At 32.1% G+C, this 17,474-nt stretch overlaps 7 protein-coding genes across 7 annotated transcripts; 5 read left to right on the forward strand and 2 right to left on the reverse strand.

Moving 5' to 3' along the window:
- The first annotated feature begins 721 nt into the window (after window positions 1–721).
- Window positions 722–5,160, forward strand: BX664DRAFT_287394 (periplasmic binding protein-like I). Its single transcript, XM_051541741.1, has 16 exons — window positions 722–1,007; window positions 1,092–1,185; window positions 1,256–1,503; window positions 1,585–1,677; window positions 1,734–1,827; window positions 1,911–2,044; window positions 2,122–2,188; window positions 2,269–2,362; window positions 2,432–2,589; window positions 2,667–2,812; window positions 2,879–3,173; window positions 3,239–3,250; window positions 3,321–3,606; window positions 3,670–3,725; window positions 3,794–4,265; window positions 4,351–5,160. Exons 1-16 carry the CDS (start codon window positions 734–736, stop codon window positions 4,927–4,929), a joined length of 3,102 nt encoding a protein of 1,033 aa, XP_051396069.1. The 5' UTR covers window positions 722–733; the 3' UTR covers window positions 4,930–5,160.
- Window positions 5,161–5,203: 43 nt separating this feature from the next.
- Window positions 5,204–6,181, reverse strand: BX664DRAFT_343579 (Ctr copper transporter family-domain-containing protein). The gene is made up of 3 exons (XM_051547331.1): window positions 6,048–6,181; window positions 5,710–5,978; window positions 5,204–5,619 (listed from the first exon to the last, which is right to left on the reverse strand). Exons 1-3 carry the CDS (start codon window positions 6,153–6,155, stop codon window positions 5,427–5,429), a joined length of 570 nt encoding a protein of 189 aa, XP_051396070.1. The 5' UTR covers window positions 6,156–6,181; the 3' UTR covers window positions 5,204–5,426.
- A 337-nt stretch (window positions 6,182–6,518) lies between these two features.
- BX664DRAFT_343581 (armadillo-type protein) lies at window positions 6,519–7,713 on the forward strand. Its single transcript, XM_051547332.1, has 3 exons — window positions 6,519–6,735; window positions 6,807–6,927; window positions 6,999–7,713. Exons 1-3 carry the CDS (start codon window positions 6,578–6,580, stop codon window positions 7,377–7,379), a joined length of 660 nt encoding a protein of 219 aa, XP_051396071.1. The 5' UTR covers window positions 6,519–6,577; the 3' UTR covers window positions 7,380–7,713.
- A 352-nt stretch (window positions 7,714–8,065) lies between these two features.
- Window positions 8,066–9,656, forward strand: BX664DRAFT_343583 (uncharacterized protein). The gene is made up of 2 exons (XM_051547333.1): window positions 8,066–8,628; window positions 8,698–9,656. The coding sequence occupies exons 1-2, from the start codon at window positions 8,121–8,123 to the stop codon at window positions 9,489–9,491; spliced, it is 1,302 nt and encodes a 433-aa protein (XP_051396072.1). The 5' UTR covers window positions 8,066–8,120; the 3' UTR covers window positions 9,492–9,656.
- Window positions 9,657–10,494: 838 nt separating this feature from the next.
- On the forward strand, window positions 10,495–12,239 carry BX664DRAFT_343586 (uncharacterized protein). Its single transcript, XM_051547334.1, has 10 exons — window positions 10,495–10,603; window positions 10,667–10,986; window positions 11,044–11,082; window positions 11,168–11,206; window positions 11,299–11,337; window positions 11,412–11,450; window positions 11,531–11,569; window positions 11,652–11,699; window positions 11,764–11,880; window positions 11,945–12,239. The coding sequence occupies exons 1-10, from the start codon at window positions 10,585–10,587 to the stop codon at window positions 12,083–12,085; spliced, it is 840 nt and encodes a 279-aa protein (XP_051396073.1). The 5' UTR covers window positions 10,495–10,584; the 3' UTR covers window positions 12,086–12,239.
- Window positions 12,240–12,623: 384 nt separating this feature from the next.
- On the reverse strand, window positions 12,624–16,447 carry BX664DRAFT_304071 (coatomer WD associated region-domain-containing protein). The gene is made up of 12 exons (XM_051542506.1): window positions 16,381–16,447; window positions 16,169–16,189; window positions 15,900–16,016; window positions 15,741–15,777; window positions 15,216–15,663; window positions 14,760–15,127; window positions 14,230–14,642; window positions 13,980–14,146; window positions 13,810–13,917; window positions 13,242–13,723; window positions 12,894–13,180; window positions 12,624–12,808 (listed from the first exon to the last, which is right to left on the reverse strand). The coding sequence occupies exons 1-12, from the start codon at window positions 16,381–16,383 to the stop codon at window positions 12,776–12,778; spliced, it is 2,484 nt and encodes an 827-aa protein (XP_051396074.1). The 5' UTR covers window positions 16,384–16,447; the 3' UTR covers window positions 12,624–12,775.
- Window positions 16,448–16,467: 20 nt separating this feature from the next.
- On the forward strand, window positions 16,468–17,386 carry BX664DRAFT_44613 (uncharacterized protein). Its single transcript, XM_051549582.1, has 3 exons — window positions 16,468–16,652; window positions 16,727–16,979; window positions 17,162–17,386. The coding sequence occupies exons 1-3, from the start codon at window positions 16,583–16,585 to the stop codon at window positions 17,379–17,381; spliced, it is 543 nt and encodes a 180-aa protein (XP_051396075.1). The 5' UTR covers window positions 16,468–16,582; the 3' UTR covers window positions 17,382–17,386.
- The last annotated feature ends 88 nt before the right edge of the window (window positions 17,387–17,474 follow it).

Here is a 17,474-nt window from a genome sequence, read left to right on the forward strand (position 1 = left end):
TTACCTATTCCCATTGTTGTCGGAGGTGACATTGGAATCATCCCAGCCCCGCCTTGAGAATCATCTATCAAAAAAAAAAAAGGAGGCTTTGTATATCTACCCCCAGATGCGGCATCTAAATTGGTTGTCTCTTTTTTCTCAGGAACGTTCTTATACAATAAAAAAAAAATTAAAGAGAGAGGATCATAATAAGTACAACCTAGTTGTGGGGAAAAAGAAGGAAATCACCCTTTTTTTTGACGGAAAATGAAATTACAAAATAAAATACTAGTTAGTTGACATATGCGGATCACTGACCATCCTGTGTAACCAACGTCAACTAAAAGAGAGAGGGAAGATTACTTGTAAAGGAGGATAATAACGTGTTAAGAATATAAAAAAGGACACCAATAAGCTGCAGTGTGTTGAGCATGAATGAAATATGTTTTTTTTTTTTTTTTACTAAGTAGTGTTTAGTTGATAAGATTAAGTTTCGCATGAAAAGGGAAATATCCAAACTACGACAAAAATGCTTCACTCTTTTTAGTTTTGTTGTCGTAATATATAGTAATAAAGACAATTCAAGGTTATACAGAATGAGTCTAAAAACAAAGAAAAAACGAAATTCAACTTCTTTCCCGCTATCTTTTTCATTTCTTTTCTTTTTCTTTCTTTCTTTCTTTTTTTTTTTTCTTTTTTTCTTTTTTTCTTTCTTTTTTTCTTTCTTTTTTTTTGGATATATATTTTTAAAAGCATGAAGAAATTATTATATTCATTTATGCTTCTTCTATTATTATTATTATTTCATCCAATCATATCAGATGCGGCACCTTCTACGATAAATCAAAATTCAACTTTATCTTCTAATACAACAACATCAGTTCGACCTACTTACAATATTGGTATCTTATTTCCAAATGCATCCGATGTACGAAATATTGATCCAGCTCTCAATAATATGATCGTTACAAGTGAAATAGCTATTCAATTAGCTCAACAGCATATAGCGGAAATGAATTATTTACCTGGTAAAAAAAAAAAAAAAAAAAAAAAAGTAGACTAATTTCTTAACTCGCGACTTCATTTTTTTTTTGAAACTATTGATGATAAAGATGTACAACTTAACTTTACTCGATATTATTCTACTGAATTCAAAGGTGGATTGACTTCTTGGACAACAACTCGAATGATAGAAGATGGTATCAAGTAATGTTATTCTCTTTTATATATATATATATATTCATCACTAACACCCTTTCGTCTTTTTTTTTTCTAGTGCTGTTATTGGTGATATGGTATCGAACATTACAGAAATATCAGCAGGGCTTACAGGTTTATTTCAAATCCCTCAATGTTCTTGCGCAGCTTCATCGTTGGATTTATCAGATAAAGCAAACTATCCTTACTTTTTTCGAAGTATGGGTAATGTGGTAGTTTATGGTGCTGCTCTTATGGAATGGATACGACAAATGAACTGGTCCATGTTTGCTTTAGTTTATACTGATGACGATGTTGGTCAACAAAGTAAACTATCATTTAATACACATTTACCTCATTTAACTAATTCGCTCATTGTTTTTTTTTCTCTTTCTTTTTTTGTTCTAGTCTTGACATCTATGCTCTCAAAATCTTACGAATATAATATTACACCTATGACCCAAATCCCTTTGTACGACTTGGGTCAAGACGAAATTTCTAGTAAGTTATACTATTCAAATGATATATATATATATTTACTTATATATATAATATAGGTTCTCTTCAACAACTTGGAACTACTGGTGCTAGAATTATTATTGTAGCCGATTCAAATCCTGGAAATCAAATATTAATATTACAAGCTGCTAGGTAATAAGGAAAAAAAAAAAGAAAATCCTATTTTCCTTTTTACTCATTGTATTTTTTTACATTATTAATTACTATATTTAAAGGTCAATGGGTATGCTTTCAAAAGGGTGGGTTTGGATGCTTACAAACGATCTGTCAGAAGCGCTATCTGAATCCATTGATGCACAAGATCTGGAGGAGTTTGATGGTCTCATGTTCATAAGCGGTTTATGGAACTGTAAGTGATACAAAAAAAGAAAAAGTATATATCTGATCGTTAGTTTGAAATTTTTCATTTCATCTTTTTTATATTAGTAACTGATGTATCTGCCTATAACGATCTCTATGCTTTATGGCAACAACAACCTATACCTAGTAACTAGTAAGTTTAAAAAACAAAGAAAAGAAATAAAATTCTATCTTTATAAAAATGATGACAGAAAGGAATTAACCTTTTTTTAGTGTGGATCCATCTCAATTTAGTACACTTGGTTTAAGTTACAATGCACCAAATGCTTACTCGTGTGCAGAACTATTGGCTCTCGGTCTTAACAAGGTAGGTGACAAAAAAAAAAAGACCCTTTTTATTTTATTGTATTTTATTGATCGTTGTCACTATTTTTAGGCACTGAATCAATACCCAGGTGGACGACAACAAGGCCTTCTAGACTTGTCAACACATAATTTCAATAGTACACCCATGACACCCACGTTTTATAACATGAATTATACAGGACCTGCTGGACTAATGGCATTTACAGCAACTGGTGATCAGAAAACCGGGTAATATATATATATATATATATATATATTTATCATCAATAGGATATCAAATATACTTATCGTTTTTTTTTCTATAGGCATTTTGAACTTCAATATATGAAAAATGGTACAAGTGTGGCATTTGCTGAAATCCGTGATGGTGTGTATAAACCTTTTCCAGATGTCCCCATTTTATATCTTGGAAGTACTAATCAATGGCCAGCAGATATGGCTACTCGATTGTGTAAGAATATTTCATATATATATTTTACTTTTATAAATAGACGACTAAGCTTTTCTATTCTTATAGCATTGAATCCAAAATCATCAGAAGTAGCAGGTCTTGTTATCTATGTCATCGCTAGTGTCGGAATCGTTCTCTGTCTTATCATGTTTATCTTGATTGTTTGTTATCGTGATCTCAAGATGGTACTGGTATCAAGTCCTATATTCCTTTGTCTCCAATTATTGGGTATTTCCCTATCTTACATTTCGGTGATTCTATATGTCAATAAGGTATCTGTTGCTACTTGTATCGCAAGGCAACTTACTTTGGTGATCGGGTTTATCTTGGTGATCGGCAGTATTATTGCAAAGAATTATCGGTAAGTCAATCATTTACTATATAATATACTTTACTCATCTTATAAATTTTTCATCCCATTTATAGTGTTTATCGAGTGTAAGTAAAAGATAAAATTAAAAATAATATCAACTTTTATTTATAATAATCTGTATTTTCTATATGATAGATTTCAAAATGTCTTCACTTTACAAGCTTCAAAACTCAAATCGATTTACTTGTTAAGGCTTATTGGTATTTTTGGTCTGATTGCTCTTGCTCCTTTGATTGCTTGGTATGCCTTATATCCTGTGGTGGTTACTAATCATATGGTCACTATGAACACTTATTGTATAATCTGTGCCTATCCAACCTCAAACAAAGCTGTTGATTGGACTCATTTGAATATTGCCGAACTGATTTCTGCCATTGTTTGTTTTATTATGAGCTTGGTGTCTGCTCTCTTGGCATGGAAGGTATTGTCTTATAATATTTAAATCTGATTTTTATACTAAATCAACCATCTTGATATCCTTTAGACTCGAAGAATAAGTAGCAAATGGTCAGAATCACAACAAATTGGATACGTTAGTTAGTAAGTTTCTTTTTTTTTTTTTTCTCCAGGTACGATATTGATCTTTTTTTTTTTTTCTTTTTCTGTAGCAATACTGGACTGGCGACCATTGTAGCAGCACCTGCCTTTTTTCTATCTCTCGATCAATATCAAGTGGCAATCTATCTTAAACTTGCCGCTATCCTTTTCTCTGCCACTTTTACATTCCTTGTGTTATTCTTACCAAAAATGGTATTTATCTGTAAATACATGACGACTCAACATTGGTTCAATTTTTGGCGTATATACCCTCATCAACATCGACATCATCATAAACAACATGATATGGATAGTGATCGTTATGGAAGCTGCAGTGAATTGACTAGTGCTTTTCGATTTGAAACACAATCTGATTCCAATGCTCATAATGCTCTGGTGGCCAAAAATTTGTTGGATTTTACTGTCAAGGCACATGAAGGCGTTTTACCTGTCAAGAAAAGGGCAAGGTTCCATTTTATGTCTATATGGCAACTCAAACATGTCGTAGTAATTCCTTCCAAGCAAACGTTTATGTTGATGACTGTAAGAGCGAAAAAAAAAAATAATAACCAATACAAGATAAAACAGATACTGAGTTATTCTTTTTTTTTTTTTTTGTAATAAATAGACGATGGGACATAAAGCTGAATATCATCGTTATGTATCATGTCAAGGAATGCCAAGAAATAATACTGGACGATTTATCTTTTGTGTATGGACTGACAAGAATATTCAACTTTATTTCCAAGTATATGATAGAGAAGCCCTTACAAGATGGGTGGCCTGGTTTAACGGTGAAGATCAACCTCGAAACAATAATGATAGTGATGAACAACAATATGATGATGATGATGATACGACGGATGATTTCAGCAGAAAACGCCAGAAAAACAAATTACCATCTATATCCACTTTAGGCGCTGCTACTTTCAATGCCATCACAACCAATAATACCTCAATGGCCACTACAGATCAGAATTTGGAAAGTGTTATTGTCCCTCATTCACCTGTTTATCGACATCAATCCAATCAGATATTCCATCAAACTCATACAACTTCGAATGTAGCTTCACCCAATAGTCTCGCTGATACATACAACTTTTATGGAGCACCTCAACAAGTTTATCACAAGAATGACAGTAATCCGATTTCCACTTTTGGAGCCTTCCATCCAGATGATCAAAATTCTTCTACTTATTCATATTAGTTATAGATATAGTTTTTATTATTATTATTATTTTAGTATATACCTTCCTTTCTCTTTCCATTCCCTCTTTCTGTACATATTGTTATATTGCTTTTTTTTTTATATCTTCACCTTATCTCGTCTTGCACATAGTGATACATCTCGTTTATTCATATTATTTACTAGTTAATCATTTGATGATGTTGTAACATAAATAAAAGTGAAATCAAATACCTTTGCGCCTATATAAAGGATTTTTTTTTTTTGAACAATGTATCCATTCAGTAAAGATAACGAAGAAAAAGAGTCAATTTAATATCCAATTTCAAATAGATATAAAAAGTATTCAAAAAAAAAAATAATTTAGGTCAAATAAATAAGGATAAAAATATATGAGGAATAGACTAGTGATATGGATGATCAAGTAGTGGTTCAAAAAAAAAAAAAAAAAAGAAGGAAAAAGAAAGAAAGAGAGAGATGGAAATGTAGGGATATTGTTTCCACATAACACAGAGAGATCAATGACAGGAGATACTACGAGCGGCTGGAAGATTGCCTTGTCCAAAAATGTAATGACCAACACCAGCACCAAGAATGATAGCAATCATTAGATAACCATTGTAAGTCATAAAGACCAACATCAACCAAAAACTGATTCCCATCAAGATAGCATACATGACCGATCGAATCACTCGATGCCTTTTTCGTAAACTACCATTTTTTTTTTTTTTTTAAAAAAAAAAGATAAAGTTGTGTGAGTAGGAGGAGGATATGATGATAATAATAATATTTTTTTTTTACCTTGATGTTTCCAAATGATGACCCAATAAAGTATCAGATTCACCATTTCTTCCACTGGAGCTTACATTGTTACCAACAGAATCACGTTGACGCTTAACGTCAGCCAAGGTCACTTCACGATCCAAATTGGCGGTCCATGCACGAAGGTATTCGTAACCAGCAGCAATACTAAAGATAACAAAGCAAGAAACCAACATTCCAACCCAAGTATAAATGTGCCATGATTCAAATACTACACATACGTTTTCTATTTGCCAATTGAAGATCATCTACAAGAAAAGAAATAAAATAAAAAACTGATTATGAATTTTTTTCTGTTTTGTCTTTTTCTCACTTACATTCATACTGCACATGGGCATGTCAGGCATAGGCATATCATGACCGTCGTGACCATGTTGCATAGGAGACTGATTGGCCATACTAGCGTGATGATGTAAACTGTCCATAAGAATGAATATATATATTTTCAAGAGAAAAAAGGAGTGAAAAAAAAAATGAAGTTCTTTTTTAAGCCTTTTATAGTCGGCACCAGAAATATGGAGGAGGGACGAGAAAATAGTGCTGCAATCAAACTACGTGCATATCATCCCCCCCTCTTCAACGAGTTCACGCCATCAAAAAAAAAAAAAAAAAAAAAAAAAAAAAAAAAAAAGACTGATGATCATTCTTAAAAAGGTTAAAGAAGATAATGGGAAGGACAATACTTATCATTTTAAAAATACTAAAAAAGATTCCGGCTCATCATCAAGCATAACAGGCGGTGTTTCAATGCCGCGTTTCGTCCACCTACTTTCAACAGAGGTTTTTTTTTTTCATTTGGTCTTCCTTAGTATTTAACAACCATCCATCCATCCATCCATCCTAAATTATGACCACTGTTCTCGAACGACCTGAAAAAATCCAAACGCTAATTGATGGTGTTGAACGATACAATCCTGAAAATGTCACTGTTCTTGAACAATATCTTGAAACACAATGTCAATCTGGTTCTTATGATTTGATGGCCAATCTTGCCATTTTGAAAATGTAAGGTTAATAAAATAGATATGAAAGGGAAAAAAAAAAGTATAAACATTTCTTTTCCTTATTCATTTTAGGTATCAATTCAATCCTACTGAAGCTAAAGAACCTGTCATTATCAACATTCTTGCCAAAGCATTGACTGCTGTCCCAGCTCCTGATTTTAATTTGTGTTTGTATTTGTTAAGCGAACGATCGGTAAGTTGATATATATATATATATATATATATAGAAGATATCTTTATCTCATCTATCTTTTTATATAATAGCCCGAAGTGGAACAAATGACGACTTTACAACAATTGTTAGAACAATCGAATTATGTGAAATTCTGGGAAACTTACAAAGACGAACCATATCAAAAATTGACACAACAAGTAGTTGGATTTGAAGATGCTATTCGCCAATTAATCGCACGTGTGGTGACCATGTCTCATCAATCCATTAATGTGTCTCTTGTACAATCTTATCTTGCATTGAAGGATCAAGCCAAATTCGCTGCTTTTTGTGAACAACAACAATGGACACAACAAGGTGATGTTGTTCTGATTCCCTTGAACAAGGATAATGAAGCCAAGGCCATCGTTGTACGAGAAAACATCAAGTTTGATCAATTGACAAAGGTGATTGGTTATTCAAACGAAATGTAGTTTTAGTTATTATTAACATCATCATCTTTTACAATTCTTCTCCCTTTCCTATTGGTTATTTTTCTCTCATTTATTATATATATATATTTGTATATCGATCTTCTTTCCATTTTTTTTTAATTGATTACATCCTTATTCCTTCACTTGTTTGAATTCTCTCTTCCTTTCTCTTTTTATCTATTGTCTTGTAAATCTCATATCCCCCCTATCCTTTTTTTTTTTTTTTGAACAAATGCATATAATAAAATCTCTTGTTTCTTTTTTTTTTTTAAGATTATTATGTCATGTCAAAAACTCAATATTTTTGATTGTAGTCAAGTTTGCTAAAAAAGAACAAATAGGTTGATCCATTAGTACCTGAAAGAGATGATTCAATTACCGCGCCAACGATCATCTAGGTGATGGAAAAACGAACCGTTTTTTTTTTTTTTTTTTTTGAGTTTATAGGTGTGGTACAAATTTATTTGGTGACAGAACTCCTTGACAGTAAGAAATAGATTATGATGTGCGGATATACAGTATTCTTTGTTATTCATGTCGATCCACATTCTCGGTCACCATTTCAAGTTCTTCCATTAGGTCTCCGCCAGGTACCGAAGGGTAAGAGTTTAAACTTTTTTTTCTATTATTATTATTATTATTATTTTGAATTGGCTATTTTTTTTTCACATTCCCTTTTTCTTCTTTTTTTCCTTTTTCTTTCTTTTCTTTTTCCCCTCCTTTTTTTTTTTTATTATTATCATGTCCACACCTGCATTACTTTCACCCATAAAGATTGGTGACTATGAATTAGAACATAGAGTAGTTCTTGCTCCTTTAACTCGACTTCGAAATACGGAAGAGGGTGTGGTGACTGATCCTATGGTAGAATATTATACTCAACGTACCACTAAAGGTGGTTTATTGATTACGGAAGCTACCGTGATTTCTCCTGTTGCTCATGGTTACAAGTATGCTCCTGGGATTTATACTGAAGAACATATTGAAGGATGGCGACGAGTCACTGATGCTGTTCACGCTAAAGGTGGTCTTATCTTCAGTCAACTTTGGCATATTGGTCGTGCTACTCATTCCAAGATCTTACCCAACAACTTGACCCCTGTTTCTGCTTCGGCTATTGCTATCAATGGTAAAAGTTTACTTGGTGATGACTTTGAAGTACCTCATCCTCTTACTGAAGAAGAAATCCAAGTTACTATTCAAGATTTTGTCAAGGCGGCTGAAAATGCTATGAAAGCCGGATTCGATGGTAAAAAAAACAAAAAAAAATAATCACATGTTAATATTGATGATCTTTTTTTTTTTTTTTTTTTGATAGGTATTGAAATTCATGGTGGAAATGGTTATCTAATTGATCAATTCATTAATACATCAAGTAACAAACGTACTGATCGATATGGTGGTTCTATTGAAAATCGAGCAAGATTTGCTTTGGAAGTGGTGGATGCTGTAGTAAGTGCCATTGGTGCCAAGAAGACATCTATTCGACTCTCACCATGGTCTGGATTCCAAGATATGGAAGATGATACCCCTGTGGAAACATGGTCCTATATTACTCAACAATTACAAGATAATCACCCTGATTTGGCTTATATCCATTATATTGAATCTCGTGAAGGTGGACATTCGGATGAAATTTTAGAATCGCATGAATCTCTAGATCCTTTCCGTAAGATCTGGCAAGGCCCCTTCATTACTGCTGGTGGATACACCGACCCCAAGAAAGCCATCAAGTTGTGTGACGAATGCCCCAACAATCTATTGGCTTTCGGTCGTATTTTTATTGCTAATCCTGATCTTGTCGAACGTATCCGTCATGACTGGCCCCTCAATAAGTATCATCGTCCCACTTTTTATACTCAAGGTACTGAAGGTTATATTGATTATCCTTTCTATACTCCCAAAGATGAACAAGAAGACATTATCGAATCTACTGTGGAATCTACTGATATTGCTTCTCCTGTTGTTGATGCCGATACTACTCCTTCTCCCAAAGCTGATACTGTCAAGGAATCCTCTACTACTTCTTCCGATACTACCAAAAAAGTCGAAGAAAAATCTGAAAAGAAAAAATTCAAGAAATTCAGCAAGGCCAAGTGTATCATTTCCTAGTTTAGATATATATTTTTCTTTATATCACATACATCATTATTGTTATTTATATAATTTATTATTATTGTTATTATTATGATTATTACTATTACCCCTCTTTCTTTTTTTTTTTTATTTTATATATCTTTCCTCCAACTCTTTTTTTTTTTTTTGATGTAGACCCATACTTTTAGATTATCATCCTCCATGAAGGATTCTTTCATTCCCTTTCTGGTATTGTTCTTACTTATTAAAAACTTTTTTTTTCTTTTCAGTTGATTACTGTATTGATTTGTGCTTTGGAATCTTGGTGATACTATACATTTTATTGTTGATCCAAATATAGACATCCACGGAGGGGAAATGGAAAAAGGGAAAACGGATCATGTCCGCGCAATCAGGACATTTTGAATTACCAAGTAAGGAAGCTCCTATTTTAACTCTAATATATGTTCATATATATATGTAAATAAAAAAATAGAAATGTTCAAGGAAAGAGGAGGTGAAACCCACGTTTTCTTCCTAGACAAGAAAAAGAATGTTCGCCATACTTCATTCTCCTGCATTCCAAACATTGGGATCAGTTTGTATCTTATGATTGATTCGTCATTGATATATTTCTTGTATCATCATCATAAGAAGAAGAAGAAAAAAAAAAGAATCATCATATGTCATAAATATCATCATCATCATCAGATTTAATCAATAATTCCCCTCATTTTTTTTTTTGATTCAATGTATCATATGTATTGATTATCATCAACATGTCATCGATCTTTTTTTTATCAATGATCAATCCATTTTTTTTTTATCCGTGATCATCATCAGTATCATGACCATCATCATGACACCAAGTATGATCATCACCAGTTAAACCATCATCATGATAGCAATAATAATAATAACAAAAAAAGACCGGAATTTGAAATTTGCATGATATGAAAAAGGTCGACTTTCTTTATTCTTCTCCTTTTTATTGTACCTCTTTTCTTTCCTCATTTTTGATTTTTATATATATTTATAACCTATATATATATCCATATTTTATATTATTCCCATAAAAGAATTGATTTCCTTCTTTTCATTTTTTTTTTATTTTATCAATCGTATTCATATGACTGAACTACAACAAGGTAATATCTTGGCAATATATATATAACTATCGTTTATCAATTTTTTTATATATATTTTTTTAGAAGTTGAGCAATCACATACAAGATTATTTGAATCCCAAGATGAAGGTTTATTTGTCGGTTCTGAATGTAGTTTCATGGCGTCATCCAACCACGGTTTTGCAGACACTACTAGTACGTCATCATCACCAAATACACTGATCGATAGTATTGTTTGTTCCTCCACTGAGAATCCGTTCAACACCTGTCAAGAAACACCAGTAACGGAAACCCATAAATGTACAAGATGTAAACGATGGAGAAGTGTCGACCTTTTTAAAAACGATGACCCCACTCAACCACGGCATGCAGGATGTTTAGAATGTAGAGAAAACGCAAGAAAGGTAACAGAAACTTGTTTTTTCTTTCACTTTCTAATCTTCTCTCTCTCTATTTTGTAGTATGGTCAAAGTGAATATGGAAAAGCTACAAGACGTCAGGTGAAAAAAAAAAGAAACAACTGAAACCATAGTTAAAAACTGAACTCATCTTTTTTTTTTGTTTTACTACTTTTTTGGATATAAGTATAACCAAACAGCCAAGGCCAAGGAAACAAGGAAAAAGGTATCTATAGGAAGCGTACAAATCCAAAAATCGAAATGCCAAAGTGATCTCTAGTAATAGAAACTTACAATTCAGTCTTTTTTTTTTCGTAGTATGCTCAGTCCGAAAAAGGAAGAGAATCAAGGAAAAAGGTATATTAGTTGAAATATCCACTTTTTAACGAATAATTCATTGAAACACTTTTTATTATTATTTGAATGATTAGTACGCTCAAAGTGAAAAGGCCAAAGAAGCAAGACGAAAAGTATGAAAAAAAAAAGAATTGGAAATCAAGATGAAAGAGCCCTATTAAATGCCATACGATTGTCCTTTTCTTTTAAATAGTATAGTCAAAGTGAAAAGGCCAAAGAGACTCGAAGGAGGGTAATAAAATAAAGAAGGACCATAGATTGAAACTAGAACATATATTCATCCTCTTTTTCTTAAAAAATAATAACAATAATAGAGAATCCAAGCACGACAAAAACAAAAGAAACAAGAAGAACAGACAATGGTAAGAACAAGTATGACGGGAATAAATAAAACTAACACGTTTTTTTTTTTTTTTTCTGAATTAGATTGAAAATACATTTGAACTTGTCCCTTCGTATATTGGTAGTATCACATTTGATGAAGATAAAAGCAATATCAACGGTAACCGCAAAGATAAATCGAAGAATAATAACAATAATGATGTACGTTTAAATATGACCATCTTGAATACAGTTATTTATTCACTTTCTTTAAAATAACATACAGATGAAATCGATGGAAAAGGCATTCTGGCAAACAGTTTCACGTACCATTTATGATAGATCAAAAGAAGAATACGACAAGTATATTGAACAACATGACAATTTGGAAGTGGATATTCGGCTCAAATACAGACGTACAAAATGAACATTACATAAACATATTCATGTAGTAGTATAGTTTTTATCATGCCCCGCTTTTTTCTTTGTTGTCAAATAAAACCAATATTGTTTCATATCATTTCATCAATCGAATGAATTGGTTTCTAATAAAAAGGGGACTGTATCATCTTCAAATCAGGGGATGCGTCCCATATGGTTGATATGATCACTACGCCTATTTTTTTTTTTTTTTGATGTGGATAGTAAATGATTAGCATTGTCCAACGGGTTCAATTGATTAGTCCTACCGCACTGGATACTACAAGACTTCAGAAAATGGACTTTGTATGATAAAGTAATTCTTTCTTTGATTTGGCTTGCCCTTTGATCGTAGGGATTCTTTTACTGATACTTATTGGCATAATAGATCAATTTCTTTCTATTCTTCTTTAATACATCCATGACATCACGTCAACAATCAAATTTCATTTCACACTGAAATAAAAGAAAAAAAATCACTCTATAAGACAACAAAATAAATGTAAACCTTTGGAAATCAGAGTATGTTTATTGAATTGTAATACAAAAAAAAAAAAAAAGAAGGGGGAGCTATCGGTACGAGAAATAAAAAGGGGAAACAAAAGAAAGAAAAAGATGGATCAATGTTTTATTGTTTGTTTTTTGATGTATAAAATGTATAATTCGATCACTCAATAATAAAAAAAAAATCAATAGTTTAATTTTCATCCACTTCAACTAGGTCGATTCCCTACAAAATTAAAAAAAAAAAAAAAAAAAGAATGGATATCAGAATTTTTTACAAAAAAAAATTTCAACATTTCCTTATGGCTTACATTTGGAGTGCTATTCAACTTTTCTTCTTCTTTTTGTTGAATATCAGGGAATAGGTTTGCATAATCAGCAGGATCAGCTAAACTTTCAGCCACCTTTTTCCTATTTTGATCTTCCAAATTGGATTTCCATAACTTGACAATCTTGGACATTTGTTCAGGACAATACGTTCGTGCAAATACGGCGGCTTCAGGAATACGATCAGTCTTGATCAATAAATCAATCAATTGATTTAAATCACCAAGTTCATATAATGCTGAGAATGCAATGTTGTTTTTTCCTTGTTCCACTATAGACATTATTATTATTATTAAATAAAAAAGAAATAATAAATCTTATTTTTTTATTACCTGCTTGTTCTGCTACTTGACGAAGACCAGTTTGATTACCATTTGCTGTATAAAAGAGTAAGAGTCCACTAAGATCTTTTGCATTTTGTAAACATTCTTCAGCCAAAGAGAAATTCCAAGCTTGTAAGGCTACATCTCCCAAGGTACGCCATTTAGATTCATTGTTTACTTGTCGTGCAATATCCACAGCTGTTTCCAATCGTCCCAATTGAACTGCTAAATCGAATCGTTGTTCTAAATCAGTTGACACATCTAATGCAAGTTCCTTCATATCTTGTGTTTCCAGGAATCGGGCAATACGTCCACGTTGATTTTGAGGGATTTGTGGTAAAAGTTCGTTCGCTGCTTCTACATCTCCACGTAAAACAGCCGTTTGGTACTGAATGACTGCTAGAGAAAGAACATAACTATAGACACCTACATCACGATCAGCAAGATATACACGATTATCACGAGGAGCATAACCCAGAAGATACATTGGTCTAAAAAAAAAAAAAGATGATATCATTAATGTTTTCATCATGATCATTCTTTTTTTTTTTGTAAAAAAAAAAATTCTGTCACTTACTTGTCAAAATGACTAATAGTAAAGATTTCATCTCCCACGAGATAATTCAATCTATTTGCGCCATTGCTGTAAATAAAACAATCACCAGCCCAGGATCCAGTTTTTACTCTATATGAGAATGAAATATATAAGAATCAGTCAACATAATTATTGTATTATATTTTTCTTACGTTTCGGCAATTTCTGTGATGAATTCAAAAGCATCTTCTACACCTTCTTCACCAACATCACCACCAGATTCAATAAAGTTGTTGTAAGCTTGAGCATTGTAACGCAAGATATAGAAGGATTCTTCACAAGCAATGGCTACCAAATCACCAGCATCAGACCAGAACACCTAATAAACAAATCAAAAAGAAGAAAATATGTATATTAAAAAAAAAAAAAAAACTTTTTTTCCCCTCTTCAAGAATAGCTTACCTCCTTAGCATCTACATCAATACGACGAACAACCGCACCTGTTTCCCAATCATAAAAGTTCAGAAAACCATTTCCCTTCACACCCAATAAAGCACCACCATAAATGCCTTCAGCACTGTAATTGAGTTTTGGCAAGAGACCAGAGCGTTCCTTGAAATTCTTGAAAATCTTGACACGAGAAGAGGATTCATGTACAGCATATACATTTGAATCATCTGCCCAAACAAAACCAAGACCACTACCAAAGCTCTTGTTTCTCCAGGCCAATGCAGTATAAATAATGTATTCACCATCACCACATACCACTACAAAACGTCCATTGGGAGAATGTTGTAATGTTTGAGGATATACTTCACAGCTACCCAAATCCTTGATTGGTAAAGCAAGACGTTCACCATCCTTGATATTATCATCTATTTTTTTTTAAAAAAAAAAAAAAAAAAAAAACATGTTATAGAAAAAAAGAGAGAGAGAGGTGAGAAACATGTATCATTATATTTCTCTTTTTTTTTCTTCTTCTTTGATCGTACCAACACCAGTCTTGACATTGGCAGTTTGAATTTCAGAATGTTTGGCCCAAATGATCTTTCCAGATGTATCCATGGAAACAGCAGGTTCATCACGACCCAATTTAATCACTACAGAACCTTCATCAAAACCAAAAGCAACATTGTTTCCACCTTTTTGATAAGCCATACACCAAGCACGTTCCAACCCATAGTTGAGGGTGTTTTCTAATCGATAAGTATCAGAATGCCAGACTCGAACAGTACCATCTTCAGAACCAGAAAGGATAATAGGTAATTCAGGATGGAATGCAGCAAAGTTGACATTTTGACTATGACCTTCCAATGTTTGCACACAGTTCTTGTTTTGATAATCCCAAATCTTGATCAAACTACAAAAAAAAAAAAAAAAAAAAAAAAAAAAAAAAAAAAAGAGCATCAGTAAACACTTTAAAAACAAAACTAAAAATATCACTTTACTTGTCATCAGCACAAGAAATCAAATAAGGTTTATCACCACCATGATAGTAATCCACAAAGTTGACACCTTTTTCATGACCTTCCAAAGTAAAATTAGGAACATTGGAGCCTAGAGACCATACCTTGACCATACCATCCAAACCAGCAGAGGCAAAGGTATTTGAGTCTTTGGGGTTGAAAGTCAAGTGCATAACAAAATGAAGATGACCTTCAAAGACTTGTACACATTTCCATCCTTTTTCCCAATCCCACAAACGAATTGTCATATCATCCGAGCCAGAGATCACAAGAGGTTGAGACGGGTGAACGGCCAAGCAGCGAATATAATCAGGATGTCCTTCAAAGCTAGCCACCTTTTCATGAGTATTATAATTGAAAACACGAATTTGGGAATCGTCCGAACCAGTAACAATCCAATTCTTACGAGCAATAAACTTGGCAGCACGAACTAGATAAAAAAATGATATTTTGACTCATCAGTATATCGACATATCAAAGAAAAACAAAACTTGTCGTAAAATGTACCTGGTGTTTCTGATACTTCGAATGTCTTGACTAAAACCTAAGATTTAGAAAAAAAAAAAAAAAGAAGGGAATGAATATAGTGTCGTACATTAGTATAAATGTTTTCTCGTTCAACCCTAAAATGATGCTACTGTTTATCTTTTTTTTTTTTCAATGTACCTGTGTTTCGTAGTTGTAGATATATACGTGACCACTATATAAACTAGCAAGTACCCAAGGTTCAGTTGGATGAATGTCAACACATTTCACACGATCCGAACGAGACAAAAGTTTACGCTAAGTTATTGTTGAATGTTGTTATTGTGTTGATAGATGATGGTTCACCATAAAAAGAAAAATGTCAGATGGCAATATACTTTTCCTATTTTTTTTTCTTTCTTCTTTCGAGTTCCTATTCTATTTTTTTTTTTTTTTGGTTGTTGTATTACCTTGATGTCGAGTCGCATACCCTAAGAATAAGAATAAAAGAAAAGAAAAGAATAGATTAGATGAAGTTGACAGAAAGTAGTAAAAAAAAAAAAAAAAGGTTTGTCAGGTCACTATATAATAGTGTGTTCATCCATAAAAAGATGATTGACTACTATTCTTTTTCTTTTCTATTTCTATCGAGTATTATTCATCATTGACATGAGTTTATTACCATGTTGAAAGTCTTCTTCTTATTTTGTTGTTGTTATAAAGGAAAGAAAAAAAAAAAGGGAAAGAGGGTAAAATTGCAAACAGCCTACAAATTTGCTACGTGTTTGATTGGGAAAACTTTGAATTTCCGACGATATATATATGAATGACCGCTTTTTTTTATATATATATTCTGTTTATTTCTTTTCTTCTCTTTCTATATCATGTTTACTAGATGGCAGAAGGCTGGTCCTTTACTTCAACATGTTAGATACAAGTCAAATCTTACTTTTGGTAAATAGAAAAAAAAAATAAAAATACTGGGAATATACCATAAATTGATTTTATTTTTTTATATATAGGAATAGGACGTATACACGGTTTGAACGGCAATAAACGATATCCTGTATCTTTTTTATCAACTGAAGATCTAGGTGATAAAAAATTGACAGACTACCCAGAATTTATTATAGGATGGACACCAAAACAAGATGAAATTGATTCAAAGACATTTATGCCAAATGATACTTTTTTAAACTACTTGACTCAAGTTTTCTCTAATCATATTCACGAAATCAATGATAGTACTTTGAAAGGAATGGCTCAATATCAAAAAGAAGGGTAAAAAAAAAAAAGACATGACTATTATTATAATTATTATTTATTTATTTATTATTATTATTATTATTATTATTATTATTATTATTATTATTATTATTATTATTATTATTATTATTATTATTATTATTATTATTATTATTATTATTATTATTGTCTTACAAACTTTTTTATTTTTATTTTAGCTGGTTACATATAGGGGATGAACGTAATCCACCACCTTGGGGAAGGATACCAAAACCTGAAGATATCATTGGTAGTGTTTTATTACAAGATGGTAAAATACAAGCTGGAACATATCAATCTATGCCTGCTTATAGATTAGCTACCAAGAAGGGATTTATGCAATTATCAAAACCATTAGAACAATATTTAGTAGATGTAGCCAAACAAAAATTAAAATAAAAAATAATGTTGAAATCATTGGTTGATGTTTATTTCTGAAATGAATCGGACCACATAAAAAAAAGGGAATCCAAAATAGGGAAATACGATGGG

Source organism: Halteromyces radiatus (genome assembly GCF_025201355.1).
Source record: "Halteromyces radiatus strain CBS 162.75 chromosome Unknown BX664scaffold_11, whole genome shotgun sequence".
In the NCBI taxonomy this organism is placed as follows: domain Eukaryota; kingdom Fungi; phylum Mucoromycota; class Mucoromycetes; order Mucorales; family Cunninghamellaceae; genus Halteromyces; species Halteromyces radiatus.